General features: G+C 44.9%; 1 protein-coding gene across 22 annotated transcripts; it reads left to right on the forward strand.

Annotated features, from left to right (window-relative positions):
- Window positions 1-15236: 15236 nt before the first annotated feature.
- On the forward strand, window positions 15237-16578 carry LOC126991676 (uncharacterized). Of its 22 annotated transcripts, none has more exons than XM_050850384.1 (5): window positions 15237-15484; window positions 15536-15586; window positions 15689-15841; window positions 15943-15993; window positions 16045-16578. In XM_050850384.1, exons 1-5 carry the CDS (start codon window positions 15359-15361, stop codon window positions 16198-16200), a joined length of 537 nt encoding a protein of 178 aa, XP_050706341.1. In that variant the 5' UTR covers window positions 15237-15358; the 3' UTR covers window positions 16201-16578. The 22 variants fall into 22 exon arrangements, with proteins under 22 accessions (XP_050706341.1, XP_050706349.1, XP_050706352.1 ...); XM_050850392.1 differs by having other exon boundaries at window positions 15740-15841; XM_050850395.1 differs by having other exon boundaries at window positions 15237-15433; window positions 15485-15586; window positions 15740-15841.
- Window positions 16579-22253: the final 5675 nt, after the last annotated feature.

Here is a 22253-nt window from a genome sequence, read left to right on the forward strand (position 1 = left end):
AGGGGTCAAACTACCACCGAGGTCACAACACTACCCCTGGAAATGCCATGACTCCTAGGAAAATCTTGTCAAATGTTTTTTTGCTTTTAGGTTCACGGTACAGAGGAGTCAAACTGCCACCAGGGTCACAAAACTACCCTGGAAATGCCCACAACTCCTACGAAAGCCTTGTCTAATGTGTTTTCCTTATGTTTCACGGTACAGAGGAGTCAAACTGCCACCAGGGTCACAAACTTCCTCTGGAAATGCCCATGACTCCCAGGAAAGTCTTGTCTAATGTTTGCTTTTAGTTTCACGGTACAGAGGAGTCAAACTGCCACCAGGGTCTCAAACTACCCCTGAAATGCCACAACTCCTAAGAAAGCCTTGTCAAATATATTTTTAAAGTTCACGGTACAGAGGAGGGCAAACTACCACCAGGTCACAACACTACCCTGGAAATGCCCATGACTCCTAGGAAAGTCTTGTCAAATGTATTTCTTTAGGTTCACAGTACAGAGGAAGGGTCAAACCACCACCAGGGTCAAAACTACCCCTGGAAATGCTTACTACTACTACTAGGAAGCCTTGTCAATGTGTGTTTTCTTATTACACGGTATAGAGGAAAGATCAAGCTGTCACCAGGGTCACAAACCACCCCTGAAATGCCCAAATCCCTGAAAGCCTTGTCAAATGTGTGTTTCCTTAGGTTCACAGTACAGAGGAGTCAAACTGCCACCAGTCGGTCACAAACTACACCTACCTTAATGTTCCAATACCTACTGACAGGTACTACCTTACGTCTTCCCTCACGACTCCTAAACCAACCAATACGTTCTTAATGACACAAAGACTGACAGGTGATTCAATTTTACCTCAAACCACTAAAAGATCGCACTGTTCATTAACTTCATACTGACAGGTGTTGAAATCTTAATTACCTCATACGACTATCAGCGCAGGTAACACACACACACACACACACACACACACACACACACACACGTACCTTCCTCCTCCTCTTTACGTCCAGATAGCAAATAGCCAGTCCTTCTTCCTCTCTTCCTCCTCCCCTCCTTCCTCCTCTTCCTCCTCTTTTCCTTCCTCTCTTCCTCCCTCTCTTCCTCCTCCTCCCTCCTCCATTCCCTTGTTTCCTCCTTTTTATCCGTTCATAGTTAATTAGTTAGGTAGTTAGAGAGTTAAGTAGTTAAGTAGTAGTAGTAGTAGTGGAGGTGGTCGTCTGTATGTGTGTGTGTGTGTGTGTGTGTGTGTGTGTGTGTGTGTGTGTGTGCATAAGAACATAAGCCCGCTGTCTGAAGAGGCCAGGTAGCTCCCTAAGCTGGTAGCTCCCTGTGTGATCTAACCCCACCTAATATCTGTCCATGATTTTATCTAATCCATTTTTAAATGTAACAATTGTATTGGAACTCACCACATGACTGCTAAGACTATTCCACTCATCCACCACCCTGATTGTACACAAATTTTTGCCTCTGTCCCTGTGTGTGTGTGTGTAAATGCGTAAATTGTTATGTGCGTAGAGAGAGAGAGAGAGAGAGAGAGAGAGAGAGAGAGAGAGAGAGAGAGAGAGAGAGAGAGAGAGAGAGAGAGAGAGAGAGAGAGAGAGAGAGAGAGAGAGAGAGAGAGAGAGAGAGAGAGAGAGAGAGAGTGTGTGTGTGTGTTGATGTGCTGAATTAGTCTTTTCTCTTGTAATTATTTTTCGCATATTTTATTAAGCCCTTCATATAAATCCCTCTTTCCTTTAAATTTGAGTTATTTATCTTTTATCTTGTTATATTTCCCTAAGGTCCATATAATTCCTTCTTCCTCTTTGTTTAATGCAAAATTTTCTGAGGTTCTTTCTCAGACATTTGCATGAAGCACAAATGATTTCCTCCAAATATTTTCTATTTCTACATTTTTTTCTAATTTTGTGTTGGTTTTCATTTTTCTTTCATCTTAAATTTCACTTGGTCTTTTTCTTTTAATCAAGCTGTTTTTGTCTAAGATTGACTCTCTCTCTTGTTTACAAAGAAGTCCAGATTCCCTCTTTCCACTGAATTCAAATTACGGACATTTTTTCCTCATGTATTTAATTCATCACTTTTTCCTCCCACTTTTCCTCCTGCTCAGACGGTCGCAACACCCTTCCCGCCCGCGTCTCGTCCGTCCTTCTTTGCACCGAATTTAAATTACGGACATTTTTTCCTCATGTTTATATCATCACTATTGTCCCTCCCCCTTTCCTCCTGCTCCGATGGTCCCCCCCCCCCCGAACCCGTGTCCCGCCCTTCCCGCCCTTGTCCCGTTACAACACCGCGGGGTTTTCCGGAGCCCTCCCCCGCGGCAGAAAAATTACAGCCGCCCGCGTCAGTGTGCGTGCGCTTGGCCTGAAGGGAGAACAATTATAACAACCGGACTCTGTATTCTCGCACGCTTCGGCTCTTGATACGATAATTTTCTAAGGCCACAGGAATAATGCGTCAGGTTCCCAGAGTGTAGTACTCGTCCATGGCGTAGAAATCTTGCAAAACAACCGCCAGAGATAATGAACACCGTGGCAATCCGACAACTTCTACGAGAGGTTCTGACACGGCGATCCCAAGGCCGTGAAACGTTTGAAACTATGGGTCCTGAACTATCAAGACGGCAGATTAGTTACTGCTGCCCGCGTCAGTGTGCGTGCGAGTTCCCTGAAGAGAGAATCCTTATAACATAGGTAGTATCACGCTGGCAGATTAGTTACTGCGGCCCGCGTCAGTGTGCGTGCGATTGGCCTGAGGGGAGAACAATTATAACATAGGAGTATCAAGATGGCAGATTAGTTACTGCTGCCGCGTCAGTGTGTGTGCGATTGGCCTGAAGGGTGAACAATTATAATACAGGGAGTATCATCAAGACGCCTCTGCCAGTAATTTCACCTCGTTGTTTTCCTTCAGTCCTCTTCGTGGGAGGAACACTTTGGGGGTCACTTTTGTTCTGTTCTTGGCAGTGTTTTGTTGTTGCTGTTTGGTCGTTGATGTTGTTCTTCCAGTCGACATTTTTTATTCTGTTCTTGGTAGTAATTTAACAGACAAATATACGAAGAGGTGGAACTTTCTGAATGTTGATATGTATGCCGGGATGAGTGTCAGGCCCTTAATTATTCTTACCTTTACAGTTCAAGTATGTTTAACAACGATACGAGCCACGCGATCCACGTTAGTGGCCGCTACCACGGAGCACGATGGGAGTCAGGGTGGGTCCAGCTAATATGTTTATGAACGCTGCGAATCATGCGTTAGTGGGCTACCACGGAGCACGATGGGAAGTCAGGTGGGTCCAGCTAATATGTTTATGAACGCTACGAATCATGGTTAGTGACCGCTACCACGGGGCACGATGAGAAGTCAGGGGTGGTCCAGCTAATATGTTTATGAACGCTGAGAATCATGCGTTAGTGGCCGCCACCACGGAGCACGATGAGAAGTCAGGGGTGAGTCCAGCTAATATGTTTATGAACGCTGAGAATCATGCGTTAGTGACCGCTACCACGGAGCACGATGAGAAGTCAGGAGTGGCTCCAGCTAATATGGTTATGAACGCTACGAATAATGCGTTAGTGACCGCTACTACGGAGCACGATGAGAAGTCAGGGGTGGGTCCAGCTAATATGTTTATGAACGCTACGAATCATGCGTTAGTGATCGCTACCACGGGCACGATGGGAAGTCAGGGGTGGGTCCAGCTAATATGTTTGTGAACGCCACGAATCATGCGTTAGTGACCGCTACCACGGAGCACGATGGAAGTCAACAAACAGTGTCGCGGGACCATGCTGGCGAGTGGCGATATCAGTATCAATGGAGGGAGACTGTTCACGGCCTCAACTTCCTGAGTGATGGGAGCCGCCGCCTGTTATGCTCTTGGAGAAAGAATGGTTAATGATAAGCCGGAGTTACTTATAATACACACATAATAATAATAATAATACACACACACACAATAATAATAATACACAATAATAATAATAATAATCAGTGTGTGTGTGTGTGTGTGTGTGTGTGTGTGTGTGTGTACATGCTTAAATTGTTACGTGCGTAAGTGAATGTGCGTATATTTTCATGTGCGTGAACTTTGTGCGTTAATATTTATGGGCGTAATTCTGTATCATTCTGGAGAGAGAGAGAGAGAGAGAGAGAGAGAGAGAGAGAGAGAGAGAGAGAGAGAGAGAGAGAGAGAGAGAGAGAGAGAGAGAGAGAGAGAGAGAGAGAGAGAGAGAGAGAGAGAGAGAGAGAGAGAGAGAGAGAGAGAGAGACTAATATTGGAGAACTCTTATCATTTGTTCTCTCCCGAGCAAAAAACGAGTCACGGCCACGTGTAAATAGACGCCGTGCATCGCAACAAACCCGTAACCGTGATCTCGCAAGTACCACCACCTCTATTACCAGGCCTCTAGATAACTTAAAAATCCTTAGTTTCAATGCGCGTAGCCTAAGAAACAAATTTGATGAACTGAGATGTCTTGCTTTAACAGAAAATTTTGACATAATTGCTATAATCGAAACATTTATCGACACCACAAATATTGATTTAAGTTCCGAATACAACATAGATGGCTACAGACTCTTCAACAAAGATCGTGTAAACCGTAGAGGCGGTGGCGTCGCCCTTTATGTCAAAAGCTATTTGCAACCCACTGACAAAACACCGGGAAACAGTAACGTTGAGCATTTGTGCGTGCGAGTAAACATTGCAAAAGTCAATTTAAATATATCTGTCACCTACAGACATCCCTTGCACTGACTCGATGACGACATTTAAATGTACAGGGTCTTAAGGCAGTCACTGAATAACAGCGACTCACTGATATTAGGAGACTTTAACCTCCCCCATATCGACTGGGCGACACTGTCAGGTACAGAAGGCGAGTCACATAGAATGATCGAATTTCTCGAAGAAAATTATCTAAGCCAAATGGTTTCTGAGCCAACTCGACAAAATAATATACTCGACCTTGTTATAACGACCCAAGATAACCTAGTCAGTAGTGTCACGGTAGGAGAACACCTCGGTTCTTGCGATCATAAATTAGTGCGCGTCGACATTAAAGCTCCATCATCAGTGACTGAAAATAAAGAAAAGGTGCCCAATTTCAAAGAGCTAACTTCGTAGAAATCCGACAAAACTAACAGAAATACAACTATCAGATGACGGCAACGTAGAGGAAGCCTGGCTGCCTTAAAATCACTTACTCACTCAGCAGAACACCTTCGTCCCCTTGTGCGAGAAGCGAATTAACACTAATAACAGCCCACCGTGGTTGAATAGCGAAATTAAACAATCAGTCAATGAGAGAAAATTGTTTTACAGGTTAAAGAAAGAGCAAAGCACGCCCGAAAACATTAGATTTTATAATGATGCCAGGCGACGAGTAACAAGACTAGTAGGTCAGGCAAAGCGTAGATATGAAGAAAATATTGCAGCCAACTGTAAAAATAATCCGAAATCTTTCTTCAGTTACATAAATGCAAGATGGCGCCACTATAAACACTCGCCTGCGCCAGAACGGCCGGCCATCAGGCCCCACCTGGAAGAAGCCTTGGGCCGACCATCAGGCCCCACCGGGAAGATGCCTACCGGCGCAATAGGCAACAACGTAAAAAAAAAAAAAAAAAAAAAAAAAACAGAAAGGCGATCAAAAGTGGTATTGGACCTTTAACAAACAGCGACGGTGCACTAGTGAATGACAACCAACACATTGCAAACCTCTTAAACAATTACTTTTCCTCGGTGTTTAATACTAACAGTCTTCCTCTCGCTACCACCAACACCAGTACTATTGTAAATCTCGAGCATGCATTGCATAATTCTGAAATAACAACCGATGAAGTCTTTAAAGCTCTCCATTCACTTAAAACAAATAAAAGTCCTGGACCTGACAAAGTATATCCAACTCTGCTGAAAGAAACAAAGAGCGAAATACTCTCCTCCCTCACAACCGTATTCAATATGTCCTTGCGACAAGGCATCGTCCCTTCAGATTGGAAAAAGGCTAACGTGACACCGATTTTCAAGAAAGGAGACAAAAAAGTACCAGGTAATTACAGGCCCATTAGTCTAACTTCGGTTGTAGGTAAGCTACTTGAGGGCATAATTAGAGACAACATTGTGAGTTACCTTGAAAGCCACTCATTGATTGGGACTCTCAACATGGCTTCGAAACAAAAGATCCTGCCTATCAAACCTATTAACCTTTTATAACGACCTCTTCACTGTTTATGACGTAACCAAATCACTGGACGTAGTCTATTTTGATTTCCAGAAAGCGTTTGAAAAAGTCCCGCATCATAAATTACTTTACAAATTAAAGCAAATAGGTATTGACGGTCAAGTAAACCAATGGATCGCGAATTGGTTGAGCAACAGACAACAAAGAATAGTGATTGACGGATTTAACTCTGAGTGGGCGCCTGTCACTAGTGGCGTCCCTCAGGGCTCGGTCCTTGGCCCAGTGCTCTTCATTATTTACATCAACGACGTGGATGTTGGACTCAATAACCGCATTAGTAAATTTGCAGACGACACAAAGATTGGTAACTCGGTTCTCACTGACGAAGACAGGCAAAGCCTCAAGAGGATTTGCACAAAATTTTAACTTGGTCGGATAGATGGGAGCGTTAAACTCAAAAGCGTTCAATGCATCAAAGACTTGGGGGTCAAAATCGCGTCAAACCTCAAATTCTCACAGCATTGCATCGATGCAGCAAATAAAGCGAACAGAATGTTGGGCTTCATTAAAAGAAACTTTTTATTCAAGAATAAAGATGTAATACTCCCGCTCTACAACAGTTTATTCAGACCCCACTTGGAATATGCGGTATAGTTTTGGTCTCCCCACCATGCAAAGGATATTGCTAAATTAGAAGGTGTTCAGCGTCGGGCAACGAAAATGATCCCTTCCTTGTGCAACAACTCCTACGAAGAAAGGCTTTCTACCCTTAATATGTTCTCTCTTGAGAAACGTCGCCTCCGAGGAAAACTGATCGAATGTTTTAAAATACTTAATGGTTTCACGAATGTAGACAGATCAACATTGTTTATGATCGATAAAACTATGCGCACGAGGAACAATGGCGTAAAACTCAGATGTAGACAAGTAAATTCAGACTGCACCAAATTTTTCTTCACCAACGTTGTAGTGCGAGAATGGAATAAGCTTCCACCATCAGTGGTCCAGTGTAACACGACTGACTCCTTCAAAAATAAGCTCGACCGTCACTTCCTTCAACTTAATATCAACTAGAGTAGAAATGCAACGTTTTGGAGTCTTCTGATTAATGTAAAATCACTTAGGTTTAAGGACAGACCACCAAGTCTGGACCATGGGGTCTGTGTGGTCTGATTTTCTATGTAAATCTATGTAAATCTCTCTCTCTCTCTCTCTCTCTCTCTCTCTCTCTCTCTCTCTCTCTCTCTCTCTCTCTCTCTCTCTCTCTCTCTCTCTCTCTGTCATGCGTATATTCATTTTCATTTTTTTTCTCGTTTTTTTTATTGATTTTGTTTTCTCTCTTCTTTTAGTTTCCTCCTTTCCTCTCTTCCTTCTCTCCCCCTTTCCCTCCGTCTCTTCTCTCTTCTCCTCTTCCCTATTTCTTTCCTCCTTCTCCCTCCTTCATATTATTCCTTCCTTTCTCTTCCCTTAATATTTCTCCCTCCTCTCCCTTCTCTTTTTACTTCATATTTCTACTTCCTCACTAATCTTTTCACACACACACACACACACACACACACACACACACACACACACACACACACACAGTCACCCTTTCAATCTCTGCGGCATTTTTTCTCTTCTCTGAATATGCCGATTTTCATTTTCTGCCCTGTTGACCTCTAGTATTGACCTGACCTGTTCACGATTGCGCCAAGAGTAATGAGAATTGGAAGGGGACGCGTTCTACTGGGGATCTGATTTTGTTTATTTATTTATTTATTTATTTTTTTTTTTTTTTTTGGCTTCTTCAGTGACTCCAAAGGTTAGATTATGAGATGGATGGCCGACTCTTTTTAGCTTCTTCTTCTTCTTCTGCTTCTTCTCTTTCCTCTTCTTTCTCCTCTTTATATTTTTATCTTTATTTCTTCTTTTTCATCTTCTAATCTTCTTCTCCTTCTTCTTCTTCTTCTTCTTCTTCATCTTCTTCTGCTTCTTCTTCTTCCTCTCCTTTTTCCTTTTTATTTTATTTTCGTTTCTTCTTCTTCTTCTTCTTCTTTTTCTTCTGCTTCCTCTTCGTTTTTCTTTTTATTTTATTTTCATTTCTTTTCTTCTTCTTTTTCTTCTTCTTCCTTTTCTTCTTCTCTTTCCTCTTATTTTTCCTTCTTTTTTATTTTTATTTTCCTTTTTTTTCGTCTTATTTGTTTTTTTTCCTTTTGTCATTTTCTTTTCTTTTTCTTTTTCGTTTTCCTCTTTTTTCTCTTTCCTCTTTCTCTTTTCTTTTTCTTTCTTCTTCTCTTTCCTCTTTTTTCTTTTCCTTCTTTTTCTTCCTCTTTCTTTTCCTTTTCCTTCTTTTCTTTTTATCCTTTTTTTCTCTTCCTCTCTTTCTTTTCATTTTTCTTCTTTCTTCCTCTTTATTCCTCTAATGTACTCTTTCTTTTCTTTTCTTCTATTTCTTCACCTTCTTCATCTTCATCATCTTCTTCTCCTTCTTGTCGTAGTAAAAGGTGTCACGTGTACTCATGTTATCAGCAGCGGAAACAATATCCTGTCACCAGCAAGCCTTTGTTGTCTCCAGATTCTCTCACACACACACACACACACACACACACACACACACACACACACACACATCCTTCTCATGTCAACTATTTGCAAGAGCTGAAAAGGATATCACTCGGGTTTTCATGAGTTTTTTTTTCACTTTCAGGTTACAGAAGAAGGGTCAAACCATCACCAGGGGCTTTCAACTAGCCCTGAAAATGACCCAAACTCCTACGAAAGCGGTATCAAATATGTGTTCCCTGGGCGCCGCATCGCTTGAGTGTATGGCCTGCAGGGAAAGGTTACCCGACCCCTTCTTGGGAGTTCACGAATACACACTGAAGCAGATTAACCGAACGAAACTTAAAGGGAATGGGACGTGAAATTAATCATAAGAGAACCGAAAGGGAGTTCACGAAGAGACTGAAGCAGATTAACCGAACGAAACTTAAAGGGAATGGGACGTGAAATTAATCATAAGAGAACCGAAAGGGAGTTCACGAATACACACTGAAGCAGATTAATCGAACGAAGATTAAAGGGATTGGGACGTGAAATTAATCATAAGAGAACCGAAAGGGAGTTCACGAATACACACTGAAGCAGATTAACCGAACGAAACTTAAAGGGAATGGGACGTGAAATTAGTCATGGGAAAACCGAAAGGGAGTTTAAGAATGATACCTGCTGATGCAACCTGGTGGAAGACAAACTGACCACTGAGGCACAAAAATATGGGACACACAAACGAGAGAAGAGAAAAAATAAACAAATAAAGAAACACGATCAACAAACTTACTGAACGAAAGCATAAGGGAATAAGACGGGTCATTAATTATATAAAGACGGAAAAGGCTGGAGAGAGAGAGAGAGAGAGAGAGAGAGAGAGAGAGAGAGAGAGAGAGAGAGAGAGAGAGAGAGAGAGAGGGAAGTCTCCGGAACTTGACATCCAAATTTCAATATTCCATTATATACAATTAATGGAGGAGCAGGAGGAGAAGGAGGAGGAGGAGGAAAAGGAGGAGGACAAGGAGGATGACAAGGAGGAGGATCAGGAGGAGGAGGTGGAGGATGAGGAGGAGGAGCAGGAGAAGGAGGAGGATGAGGAGGTGGAGGAGGAGAGTCATAACTTCGTATCACATACACTCAGACTCAGACTTCCTCTCTCTCTCTCTCTCTCTCTCTCTGCTTTCTTTCTTCTCTTTGGTATTTTCTATTTTTTCCCTTCTTTTGTTAACCTTTTATTCTTCTTCTTTAATTTAATCTTTTTATTGTTGTTGTTCTTCGTCCCTTGTTTTTCTTTTTTTTCCGTTGTATTCCTTTTATTCTTTCTTCCCTTTCGTGTCCATCCTTCTCTGATCATTTCCCTTCCTTTCGTGTCCATCCTTCTCTGATCATTTCCCTTCCTTTCGTGTCCATTCTTCTCTGATCATTTCCCTTCCTTCCGTCGGCTGCAAGGGAGACAAAGAGCCGCATTTTCAAGCGTCTCGGCGCCTTAGTTCGCCTGTTTGAAAAGCCTCTATTGGAAGATGCTGAGACTTTCCAGCATGGACTGTTGAGTGATCCTCGTGATAGTTTTACTCAGCTTCTGCACCTTGAACAGAGAAAGTCACCCGTGAGCTCCCGGTTGATCTTCTCTGTGGCGCTGAGTAATAGTCGTACTTTGAGCCCGGAGTAAGTTGTGTCGAGGCGTGAAGTAGTACACCGCAAGGCACGCACGAAACATCCTGTCCCAGATCTGGAAACTGTAGGAAAATTATCTAAAAAGCGCCCAGTATATAATCACAAGCACAGCCATTTCTCCCCAGTGTCTCTCTCGTCCTGCCGGGAGTGGTCGCTGCTCGCTGAATTGCCTCTCCAAGGAAAGGGAGGCCACGAGTCGCTGCGAAGATACGAGAGTGAACGCCTCAGCAGTCTTTAGAAGCTCAACACTCTAGACTCAACACTCTTCCCCTGCACACACACACACACACACACACACACACACACACACACACACACACACACACACACACACGGTGAGCCACGATGAAGGCCAGGCTGCCCTTACTCTTGGTGTTTATTGAATCATCGTTGCTTGCGGCCGGAAATTCCTTCAGACCCCACTGGAACCCACGCTGCCCTGCCCAAATTACCATCTCGGGGGATGAGGAATGGAAGAACGTTACCACCAGGGAATATAACAAGGGCACCTGGAGCACCACCTTATACGTGCACCCCGATCCAGGGTTCAAAGGCATCAGGCTCGTGGCGGCGGGCGATGGCTGGCTGAGTGACGCCTGGTTCACGCTGGACGCCACTTGCTTCCCTGGGGACGCACAGTGGTGGAGGTTGTGGGTAGGTGTGTGGAACTATAGCAGCATCAATGGCCACGGTCTTAAGTTTGCAGTATGGGCTGGTGATTGTGCTCTTGGGTGCCGCAGAACAGACTACTTGCCTAGTTACCGGGCTGTTACTTGTTGAGGCTCACGGGCCCTCAAGGTGGAGATCACAGTACCCGAATCGACAATGCACTCTAAAAGGATACACAAGACAAAGCCTCTCATGGATAAACTGCACCTACATCCCCATCACCACCACCACCACCACCACCACCCCTACGACCACCACCACCACCACCCCTACAACCACCATCACCACCACCACCACCACCACCACCACCCCTACGATCACCACCACCACCACCCCTACAACCACCATCACCATCATCGTTGTGTCGGCAATGATAGGTGTTGGTGTTCTTGTTGTTCTTGTTGCGGTGATGTGGCGTTTCCGGCAGCGAAGGATATCCAAAGAAGGTAGGTCTCTCTCTCTCTCTCTCTCTCTCTCTCTCTCTCTCTCTCTCTCTCTCTTTACAGCAGAGTAAGCAGATCAAGGGAAAAAGATGAAAAAAAAAAAAAAGAGTCCCGCTAAGCAATGCTATTACAGTAGTGTGTGTGTGTGTGTGTGTGTGTGTGTGTGTGTGTGTGTGAAAGAGAGAAAGAGAAAAAAAAGTTAAATGCAATAATAATAATAATGGTAGTAGTAGTAGTAGTAGTAGTAGTAGTGCTAGCACTTCCCCCAAGACTGGGTGGGATGGGGATCACCAACCCTGAGAAGCTGGAAGATAAGGAGAACCAAAACTCCATCAGCCTTACCAGGTCACTCATCAACAGGATCATCGCTCAGGAGGCAGAGGGAGAGATAGACCAAACAGAAATAAGAGATATTAAAAGAAAAATCTCAGAAGAAAGGCAACAGGCCCAAAAAGACGAGCTGGACCGTCTTACACACCACCTGTCCACAGAAATGGGTAGAAAATACACACAGCACAGGAGGCAGGCGCGTCTAACTGGCTAACGTCATTACCAATCAGAGCAAAGGGCTTCAGCCTCAACAAACAAGAATTTGTCGACGCCATTGCTCTGAGATATGGCTGGCCGATTGAGGGACTGCCTGATCTCTGTGCATGTGGATCACCAAATGATGTCACCCACACCATGACATGTAAAAAAGGAGGCTTCGTCTGTATTCGACACGATGAAGTGAGGGATCTGACAGCCAGCATGCTCGGGGAGGTATGCTAAGACGTCACTACCGAGCCGGCACTGCTTCCCCTGAACGGCGAACACCTTCGGTACAGGACAGCCAATACCTCACAGGAGGCACGGGTTGATGTAAGTGCCCGCGGATTCTGGGTGCGCGGACAGCGGGCGTTCATGGACATCCGCATATTCGACCCGATGGCTGCCTGTCACCGTGAGCTGCACCACAGGAACGAGCAAGAGAAGACAAGGGCATACGGTGAAAGAATCCAACATGTGGATCAGGGCAGCTTCACCCCCCTCGTCTTCACCACATCCGGCGGGATGGGTCCCAGGGCCCAATGCTTCTACGCACGCCTCGCGGAACTAATCTCAGAGAAGAAGCATCAGCCAAGGAGTCACGTTGTCGCCTGGATGAGGTGTCGCCTCTCGTTCTCCCTGCTCAGGTCGGCCATCCTATGTCTCAGGGGCACCAGACACTCTTGCCCAAAATCCACCAACATCTCCAATATGGACTACGAAGCCACAGTGGTGGAGAGTGACATTAGGGTGGGTCGGGAGTGACTTGAGTAGGGAAGGAAAGGGGGATCTAGACGTAATAGATGATAGGTGATTTAGTGTCAGGTAGTATTAGTAATATGGTTGGATGCCACAGTCATTAGCGAACAGAGTTGAGGCTAATGACCTCCAAGCTATGGAGCCCTCCATGATTATGTGTCGGGAAAATAAACATGGGTGGAGGTATCATTTATGTAGTAGAAAAAAAAAAAGTAGTAGTAGTAGTAGTAGTAAAAAATGTAGTAGTAGTAGTAGTAGTAGTAGTAGTAGTAGTAGTAGTAGAAAATGTAGTAGTAGTAGTAGTAGTAGTAGTAGTAGTAGTAGTAGTAGTAGCAAACAGAGTTGGGGCTAATGACCTCCAAGCTATGGAGCCCTCCATGATTATGTGTCGGGAAAATAAACATGGGTGGAGGTATCATTTATGTAGTATAAAAAAAAAGGTAGTAGTAGTAGTAGTAGTAGTAGTAGTAGTAGTAGTAGTAGCAGTAGTAGTTGTAGTAGTAGTAGTAGTAGTAGTAGTAAAAAATGTAGTAGTAGTAGTAGTAGTAGTAGTAGTAGTAGTAGTAAAAAATGTAGTAGTAGTAGTAGTAGTAGTAGTAGTAGTAGTAGTAGTAGTAGTAGTAGTAGTAGTAGTAGTATTACTAGTATTAGAAGAACTATAATTAGTAGTTGTAGTATTAGTAGTAGTAGTAGTAGTAGTAACAATAGTAGTAGTAGTAGTAGTAGTAGTAGTAGTAGTAGTAGTAGTAGTAGTAGTAGTAGTAGTAGTAGTAGTAGTAGTAGTGGCAGCAGTAGTAGTAGTAGTAGTAGTAGTAGTAGTAGTAGTAGTAGTAGTAGTAGTAGTAGTAGTAGTAGTAGTAGTAGTAGTAGTAGTAGTAGTAGTAGTAGTAGTAGTAGTGGTGGCAGTAGTAGTAGTAGTAGTAGTAGTAGTAGTAGTAGTAGTAGTAGTAGTAGTAGTAGTAGTAGTAGTAGTAGTAGTAGTAGTGGCAGCAGCAGTAGTAGTAGTAGTAGTAGTAGTAGTAGTAGTATGAGGACAGTTCCTGATGTTGCTCCGTTACTAAAACCTCTGGAAGATGCTATCAGAAACACCTTCATACCGGCGATAGCAAATGGGAGGTGTCCCAGTGACCAGGAGAGAAGATTGCTGGAGTTGTCGCCAAGAATGGGTGGGCTCGGCATCACCAACCCGCAAAATCTGGCTGAGTCTGAATTCGGGAACTCAATCCGAATCACAGCCTCCTTGACCGGATATATTACCAATCAAAATGAAAGGGGAGAATACAACCCTCAAGATATTAGGTCACTAAGGAATGAAATCTCCATAAACAGAGAAGGAAAACAGAGAGACACTCTGAGTGACCTAATGAGAAAACTCCCAGAAGACACAAGGAGGACAGATATTGCACAGGAAGTGGGCGCTTCAAACTGGCTAACCACACTACCTATCAGGGCAAAAGGCTTCAACTTAAACAAAAAAGAATTTACTGATGCCCTTGCCCTCAGGTATGGCTGGCCAGTGGATGGGCTCCCAAACATGTGTAACTGTGGCTCACCCTTCAACCAAAATCATGCCATGACATGCAAGAGAGGAGGTTTCGTCTTCATGAGACATGATGAAGTAAGAGACGTAACAGCTCAGATGCTGAAAGAAGTCTGCCACGACGTGACTGTGGAACCCATGCTGCTCCCTCTGCAAGGCGAACACCTCGCCAGACGCACCGCTAATGTTTCGAACGAAGCACGAGTGGATGTTAGCGCCAGAGGGTTTGGGACTCGTAGACAATGGGCATAATATTTTGACATAAGGATCTTTGATCCCATGGCCCATTGCCACAGAGACCTGACCCTTGATGCAGCCCACAGAAGAAACGAACAAGAGAAGAACAGAGCATATGATGAAAGAATACAGAATGTGGACCAGGGCTCCTTCACCCCGGTAGTATTCACGACGGCAGGAGGGATGGGACCAAGGGCGCAGAGCTTCTACGCAAGACTCGCCGAAGCACTGGCGGATAAGAAACAACAGCCAAGAAGCAGTGTGGTCGCCTGGATGAGATGCAGGCTGTCCTTCTCCCTCCTGAGGTCAGCCTTGGTCTGCCTGAGAGGAACCAGGTCACCTGCACCCAAAACCACCCGCATTGCTAACCTGGACTTTGAGGCGACGGTGGTTGATAGTCGTATCAACCACAAGCTCTGTTAGCTTAAAAATAAAATGTTAAGTAAAGTTTGTAATATTAAATAAAGATGGTTGTCGGCCACAGTCATTGGCGGGGTGGGGCCAATGAATTGCTTTGTGAAAGGATATGAGAGAATATACCGCTCACAACGCAACTCTAATAGATGGAGGCCCGTAGTAGTAGTAGTAGAAAAAAAAAGTAGTAGTAGTAGTAGTAGTAATAACAGAAGTAGTAGCAATAGTAGTACCAGTAGTAGCAGTAGTAGTAGTAGTGGTAGTAGTAGTAGTTGTAGTAGTAGTAGTAGTAGTAGTAGTAGTAGTAGTGGCAGCAGTAGTACCTTCTGTTATCGGTCCCAGCATGTCCTCGACACACCCGCAGATGTGAGGATGCGATTCCAAGGCGAGACCGAGGTGGTCGAGAACAGCCTGTACGAGACCGTGGAGAACATTCGCGGGACCGAGGTGGTCGAGAACAGCCTGTACGAGACCTTGGACAACACCCGCAGGACCGAGGTGGTCGAGAACAGCCTGTACGAGACCGTGGAGAACATTCGCGGGACCGAGGTGGTCGAGAACAGCCTGTACGAGACCTTGGACAACACCCGCAGGACCGAGGTGGTCGAGAACAGCCTGTACGAGCCCTTGGACAACACCCGCAGGACCGAGGTGGTCGAGAACAGCCTGTACGAGCCCTTGGACAACACCCGCAGGACCGAGGTGGTCGAGAACAGCCTGTACGAGCCCTTGGACAACACCCGCAGGACCGAGGTGGTCGAGAACAGCCTGTACGAGACCTTGGACAACACCCGCAGGACCGAGGTGGTCGAGAACAGCCTGTACGAGCCCTTGGACAACACCCGCAGGACCGAGGTGGTCGAGAACAGCCTGTACGAGCCCTTGACAACACCTGCAGGACCGAGGTGGTCGAGAACAGGCTGTACGAGAACGTGTTCATCATGAGCTGGACCGAGGTGGTCGAGAACAGCCTGTACGAGCCCTTGGACAACACCCGCAGGACCGAGGTGGTCGAGAACAGCCTGTACGAGACCGTGGACAACACGCGCAGGACCGAGGTGGTCGAGAACAGCCTGTACGAGCCCTTGGACAACACCCGCAGGACCGAGGTGGTCGAGAACAGCCTGTACGAGCCCTTGGACAACACCCGCAGGACCGAGGTGGTCGAGAACAGCCTGTACGAGCCCTTTGAAAACGTGAGGAAGCCGCGGTGAGGAAGAAGGAAATGGAAGAGGAGGAGGAAGATGAGGAGCAGGCGTGAAAACATGGGAGGGCAGGCAACAAAAAGCCTGCTGGTTCATCACGAGGCTGCCTGCTTTAGCGACATGTGAATCAGCTCGTCAGCCAATTGAGAGACCTGCGCCACAGACTGAAGCACTTTTGTACGCACGCGCGGGCACTTCGAGCTCGCCCCTGACGCAGCAAAGTGACGACCAGTGCGATCTTGGAAGGAAATTATCGCTTTCGAGCAAACAACTTCTGCTGGAAAGCTGTTCCAGTGGCGGACGGGTCTTCGAAAAATAACTCCTGCCGATATCTGTGGGGTGGGCGTGGCGACGCACCCCCAGCGCATGCCCCCATTGATTGGCAGATTGCTGCATCGTTTGAAGGAAGGAAGGAAGGGAGGAGAGAAAAAAGAAGAAGAAAAAGAAGAAGAAGAAGAAGAAGAAGAAGAAGAAGAAGAAGAAGAAGAAGAAGAAGAAGAAGAAGAAGAAGAAGAAGAAGAAGAAGAAGAAGAAGAAGAAGAAGAAGAAAACGGAGAAGATGAAGAAGTATACGAAGAAGGGGAGGGGGCGAGGAGGAGGAGAAGGGGGAGATTTATAACGACGTTGCTTGCCTTGCTGGTTCAAAACGTTAGGCGGGGACTGGAGGGGACACGAAACAGATTGACACGTGTGTACGCGGCCATGGGGACGATGAGGGGCTGACGCGTGCTGAGAATGATGGCGAGAAGGGAAGATAATAATAATAATAAGAAGAAGAAAAGACCAAGTAGCCACGGTTAGTACAGCCAGTGGGTTTAAATCCATGACGGGTGTATTAAATAAAGGAAGACGAGGGTTTGGCCGGCATTATAACAGCCAATGATATAGTTTATATAATAGCCTGTATGACATATGTATTATATGTGAATATTCTTTGATGTGAATATATGAGTATGATGCCCTATGACAGGGATGTGACTATGTGACATGAATATGTATATGGTATGATTAATTAATTAAGAACATAATATGAATATGACGTGATTTTTTAAATATGCCATGAATATATGATGTGGATATGGATACGAATAACATATATAACTATGAATATAAACATGTAACATGGATATGAAGATAGATGGAAAAGATATGAATAAATTATATGAATAAGAATAAGATTGGGTGATATGATGTGAGTAAGGAATGAATGTGAATACCACCCTATGACTGGGGTGTGGGATATGACATGACATGAACACGATGAAAAACATATTACATGATGTGACTATGAATGTGTTATGCTGTGTGAAGATGAATTTGAATATGATGGGACAAATATGATATCTATCTATATGTATTACATGATATGACGCCAATATTGCAACAGCCTTCAAGAAACGGCAAAGGACTATTTCCCGTGTTTCTTTACCTCTCTCTCTCAGCCACTTGACTTGTAAATCACACTTGAATGATATAAAATGAAAGCTTCCAGACTTATAGACGTGGTCTGTGGTGTCAAGAGATATTTTGGATACTGACTCAACCATATTTATTTTCCATCAGTGATTCCTTACTGTTGAAGAGTAGAGTATCCCGACACCTCTCCTCTTGAAACTGACCTCTCTTTTGGCCACTCCTCTTAACTCTTTTAATAGGATCAGTAATTGGCGGGCTTTTTTTTTTTCATTATTGTTTTCTCTTTTTTTTGCCCTTGAGTTGTTTCCTTTACTGTTGAAAAAAAAAAAAAAAGGGGGCAGGGCACTGATAACAAAGGTCGGTTTTATAAGACTTTTTCGGTTCTCACATCAGCAGGGCACTGATAACAAAGGTCGGTTTTATAAGACTTTTTCGGTTCTCACATCAGCAGGGCACTGATAACAAAGATCGGTTTTATAAGACTTTTTCGGTTCTCACATCAGCAGGGCACTGATAACAAAAGTTGGTTTTGTAAGACTTTTTCGGTTCTCACATCAGCAGGGCACTGATAACAAAGGTCGGTTTTATAAGACTTTTTCGGTTCTCACATCAGCAGGGCACTGGTAACAGCTGGAGTAGGTAGGAAGACACCTACCGAACGGGCGCAAGCCACTCCCGGTGAGGTATATATGGGAGGTGAGAAGGGAGCTGAAGCCCTCCAAAGACCCTTCCCATGTCCTCACTAACCGTTTCCCTATTGTCTCACCAACACCGGAGAGTAGTTCAGCATGCTCTCTAAAGACAAATCCTCTCTTTATCCACACCACACTACATTCACACAACATATACACCTTTTCCCAAAATTAAAATTTCAAAATGGCGCACATACACCAAGCCTCGGAGTCCCCGCCTGGGGGGGGGACCACAAATTCCCCCAGGGAGGACTCCCCTTCTGGCTGCCGACCCGAGAGGTGTCTTGATAACTCCTCGAACCTCTTTCTTCTCAATTTCTGCAACATTCGCGGTCTTCGCTCTAATTTTCATTCTGTGGAACATCATCTCTCCTCCTCTAAACCTCACCTTCTCTTCCTTACCGAAACACAGGTTTCTGAGGCTACCGACAGCAATCTCTACTCTGTTCCCTCCTACTATCTCTATCCTAAATTTCAATCCAAAGCTGAATGTTGCGCCTACGTGCGCAACGACATCACTTGCTCTCGTGCCCACAACCTTGATTCTTCTGAATTTTCCACCATCTGGCTAAGACTTCATTGTCATTCTATTACTAAATACATCTGTGCTGTTTATCTCTCACCTAACTCAACCAACTATGTAAAATTCTTTGACTATTTGAATTCTAAAGTGGAGCACATCTTGACCCACTCTCCCTTCGCTGAAATCTCCATCCTAGGAGATTTCAATGTTCACCACCAGCTTTGGCTTTCATCCTCTTTCACTGACCATCCTGGTGAACAAGCCTACAACTTTGCTATCCTCAACGACCTAGAGCAGTTGGTCCAGCACCCTACACGTATTCCCGACCGTCTTGGAGATCGGCCCAACATTCTAGACCTCTTCCTTACCTCAAACCCTTCTGCTTATTCTGTCAAACTGTTCTCTCCGTTGGGCTCCTCCGATCACAATCTTATTTCTGCATCCTGTCCCATCGCTCCTGTACACCCTCTGGACCCACCGAAGAGGCGATGCTTCTGGCATTTTGCTTCAGCTCGGTGGGACGACCTGAGGATGTACTTTTCCGATTTCCCGTGGAATGATTATTGCTTCCAGGATAGAGACCCCTCTGTGTGTGCTCAGCGCATCACAGAGGTGATTGTCTTTGGAATGGAGGCATACATTCCTCGTTCTTTCTCTACCTCACGCTAAAAGCCTTGGTTTAATCACGCTTGTTCTCGTGCTGTCAATGATAGAGAGGTAGCTCACAAGAGGTACCAGAGCCTTCAAACTAATGCTAATTATGAACTTTACATTTCTGCCCGAAATCGTGCCAAATCTATTCTCCGACCAACCAAAAATTCTTTCATTAATAGAAAATGTCAAAACCTTGCTTTCTCTAACTCTTCCCGTGACTTCTGGCATCTAGCCAAAAACATCTACTCCAAATTCACTTCTTCATCTTTCCCTACACTTCTCAATCCTGACGGCAACACTGCCGTCTCATCTATCTCTAAGGCTGAACTCTTCTCTCAAACTTTTTCTAAAAACTCCACTCTGGACGATTCTCGGCATATTCCTACTCATACCCCCTCTGACTCCTTTATGCCAGTTATAAAGATTCTTCAAAATGATGTTTTCTATGCCCTCTCTGGCCTCAATCCTCAGAAGGCTTATGGACCTGATGGAGTCCCTCCTATTGTCCTTAAAAACTGTGCCTCCGTGCTGTCACCCTGCCTGGTCAAACTCTTTCGCCTCTGCCTGTCAACATCTACCTTTCCTTCTTGCTGGAAGTATGCCTTCATACAGCCTGTGCCTAAGAAGGGTGACCGCTCCAATCCCTCAAACTACCGTCCTATAGCTTTACTTTCTTGTCTATCTAAAGCTTTTGAATCAATCCTTAACCGGAAGATTCAAAAGCACCTTTCCACTTCTGACCTTCTATCTGATCGCCAGTATGGGTTCCGCAAGGGGCGTTCTACTGGTGATCTCCTAGCCTTCTTAACTGACTCTTGGTCATCCTCTCTTAGCCGTTTCGGTGAAACTTTTGCTATTGCGCTGGACATATCAAAAGCTTTTGATAGGGTCTGGCACAAATCTTTGCTTTCTAAACTACCCTCCTACGGTTTCTATCCTTCTCTCTGTACCTTTATCTCCAGTTTCCTTTCTGACCATTCTATTTCTGCCGTGGTAGACGGTCACTGTTCTTCCCCTAAATCTATTAACAGTGGTGTCCCACAGGGTTCTGTCCTATCTCCCACTCTTTTTCTGTTGTTCATTGATGATCTTCTTTCCAAAACGAACTGTCCTATCCATTCCTACGCCGATGATTCCACTCTGCATTACTCAACTTCTTTTAATAGAAGACCCAATTTAACGACTCAAGGCTGGAGGCTGCAGAACGCTTAGCCTCAGACCTTACTATTATTTCCGATTGGGGCAAGAAGAACCTGGTGTCCTTCAACGCCTCAAAAACACAGTTTCTCCACCTATCCACTCGACACAATCTTCCAAACAACTATCCCCTATTCTTTGACAACACCCAGCTATCACCTTCCTCAACACTAAACATCCTCGGTCTATCCTTAACTCAAAATCTCAACTGGAAACTTCATATCTCATCTCTTACTAAATCAGCTTCCTCGAGGCTGGGCGTTCTGTACCGTCTCCGCCAGTTCTTCTCCCCTGCACAGTTGCTGTCCATATACAGGGGCCTTGTCCGCCCTCGTATGGAGTATGCATCTCATGTGTGGGGGGGCTCCACTCACACAGCTCTTCTGGACAGAGTGGAGGCTAAGGCTCTTCGTCTCATCAGCTCTCCTCCTCATACTGATAGTCTTCTACCTCTTAAATTCCGCCGCAATGTTGCCTCTCTTTCTATCTTCTATCGATATTTCCACGCTGACTGCTCTTCTGAACTTGCTAACTGCATGCCTCCCCCCCTCCCGCGGCCCCGCTGCACTCGACTTTCTATTCATGCTCATCCCTATACTGTCCAAATCCCTTATGCAAGAGTTAACCAGCATCTTCACTCTTTCATCCCTCACGCTGGTAAACTCTGGAACAATCTTCCTTCATCTGTATTTCCTCCTGCCTACGACTTGAACTCTTTCAAGAGGAGGGTATCAGGACACCTCTCCTCCCGTATTTGATCTTCCTTTCGGCCACCTCTTTTGTTTCTTTTTAGGAGCAGCGAGTAGCGGGCTTTTTTTTATTATTGTTTCCTTTTTTTGTGTGCCCTTGAGCTGCCTCCTTTGTTGTAAAAAAAAAAAAAAAACATAGGTTGGTTCTATAAGATTTTTTCGGTTCTCACATCAGCAGGGCACTGATAACAATGGTTGATTTTATAAGACTCTTTCGGTTTTCACATCAGCTATTTCTAAAGGTCAAAGAGGGATCAGACGGGTTCTAATGAGCGTTTTTGGGGGGTTCATAGTACAGAGGAAGGGTCAAACTGCCACCAGGCTCATAAAACTACTCCTGGAAAAGCCCAAAACTCCCACAAAAGGCTTGTCAAATATGTGTAGCCTCCTCCTCCTCCTTCTCCTCTGTCTCCTCCTCCTCCTCCTCCTCTGTCTCCTCCTCCTCCTCCTCCTCTGTCTCCTCCTCCTCCTCTGTCTCCTCCTCCTCCTCCTCCATTTTCTGATTATCTCTTTGTTTTCCTCTCTCTCTCTCTCTCTCTGACCGCCGTAGGGAGAGGTAGTGGTCGCTCCGCGCCAGCCAGCTGCAGGACATGTGCTCCAAATCCCTCAAACCTCACTACTCAGGGATAACACACTAGAGCAACGCGACTACATACGTGTCAGTGTTTAATAAAGACGCATACTGCAATACCATCATCTCTAATACCATCATCAGCAAGCAACATGGATTCGTCTACCTCTGCACTCGAGACAACACGTGTGGAAAACAAGAATGAACCTTCCATGGCAAATCCTACCACAGAATACCTTCACAACCTCACCAAAGTGCAA

The sequence above is a fragment of the Eriocheir sinensis genome, unplaced genomic scaffold (assembly GCF_024679095.1).
Source record: "Eriocheir sinensis breed Jianghai 21 unplaced genomic scaffold, ASM2467909v1 Scaffold319, whole genome shotgun sequence".
Taxonomy (NCBI): domain Eukaryota; kingdom Metazoa; phylum Arthropoda; class Malacostraca; order Decapoda; family Varunidae; genus Eriocheir; species Eriocheir sinensis.

Coding starts and splice junctions, on each gene's coding strand:
- LOC126991676 (XM_050850373.1), top strand. CDS start 15,359: ATGCGATTCCAAGGCGAGACCGAGGTGGTCGAGAACAGCCTGTACGAG. Junction 15,842..15,942: donor ACAACACCCGCAGGACCGAG/GTGGTCGAGAAC, acceptor AGCTGGACCGAG/GTGGTCGAGAACAGCCTGTA. Junction 15,994..16,044: donor ACAACACCCGCAGGACCGAG/GTGGTCGAGAAC, acceptor CGCAGGACCGAG/GTGGTCGAGAACAGCCTGTA.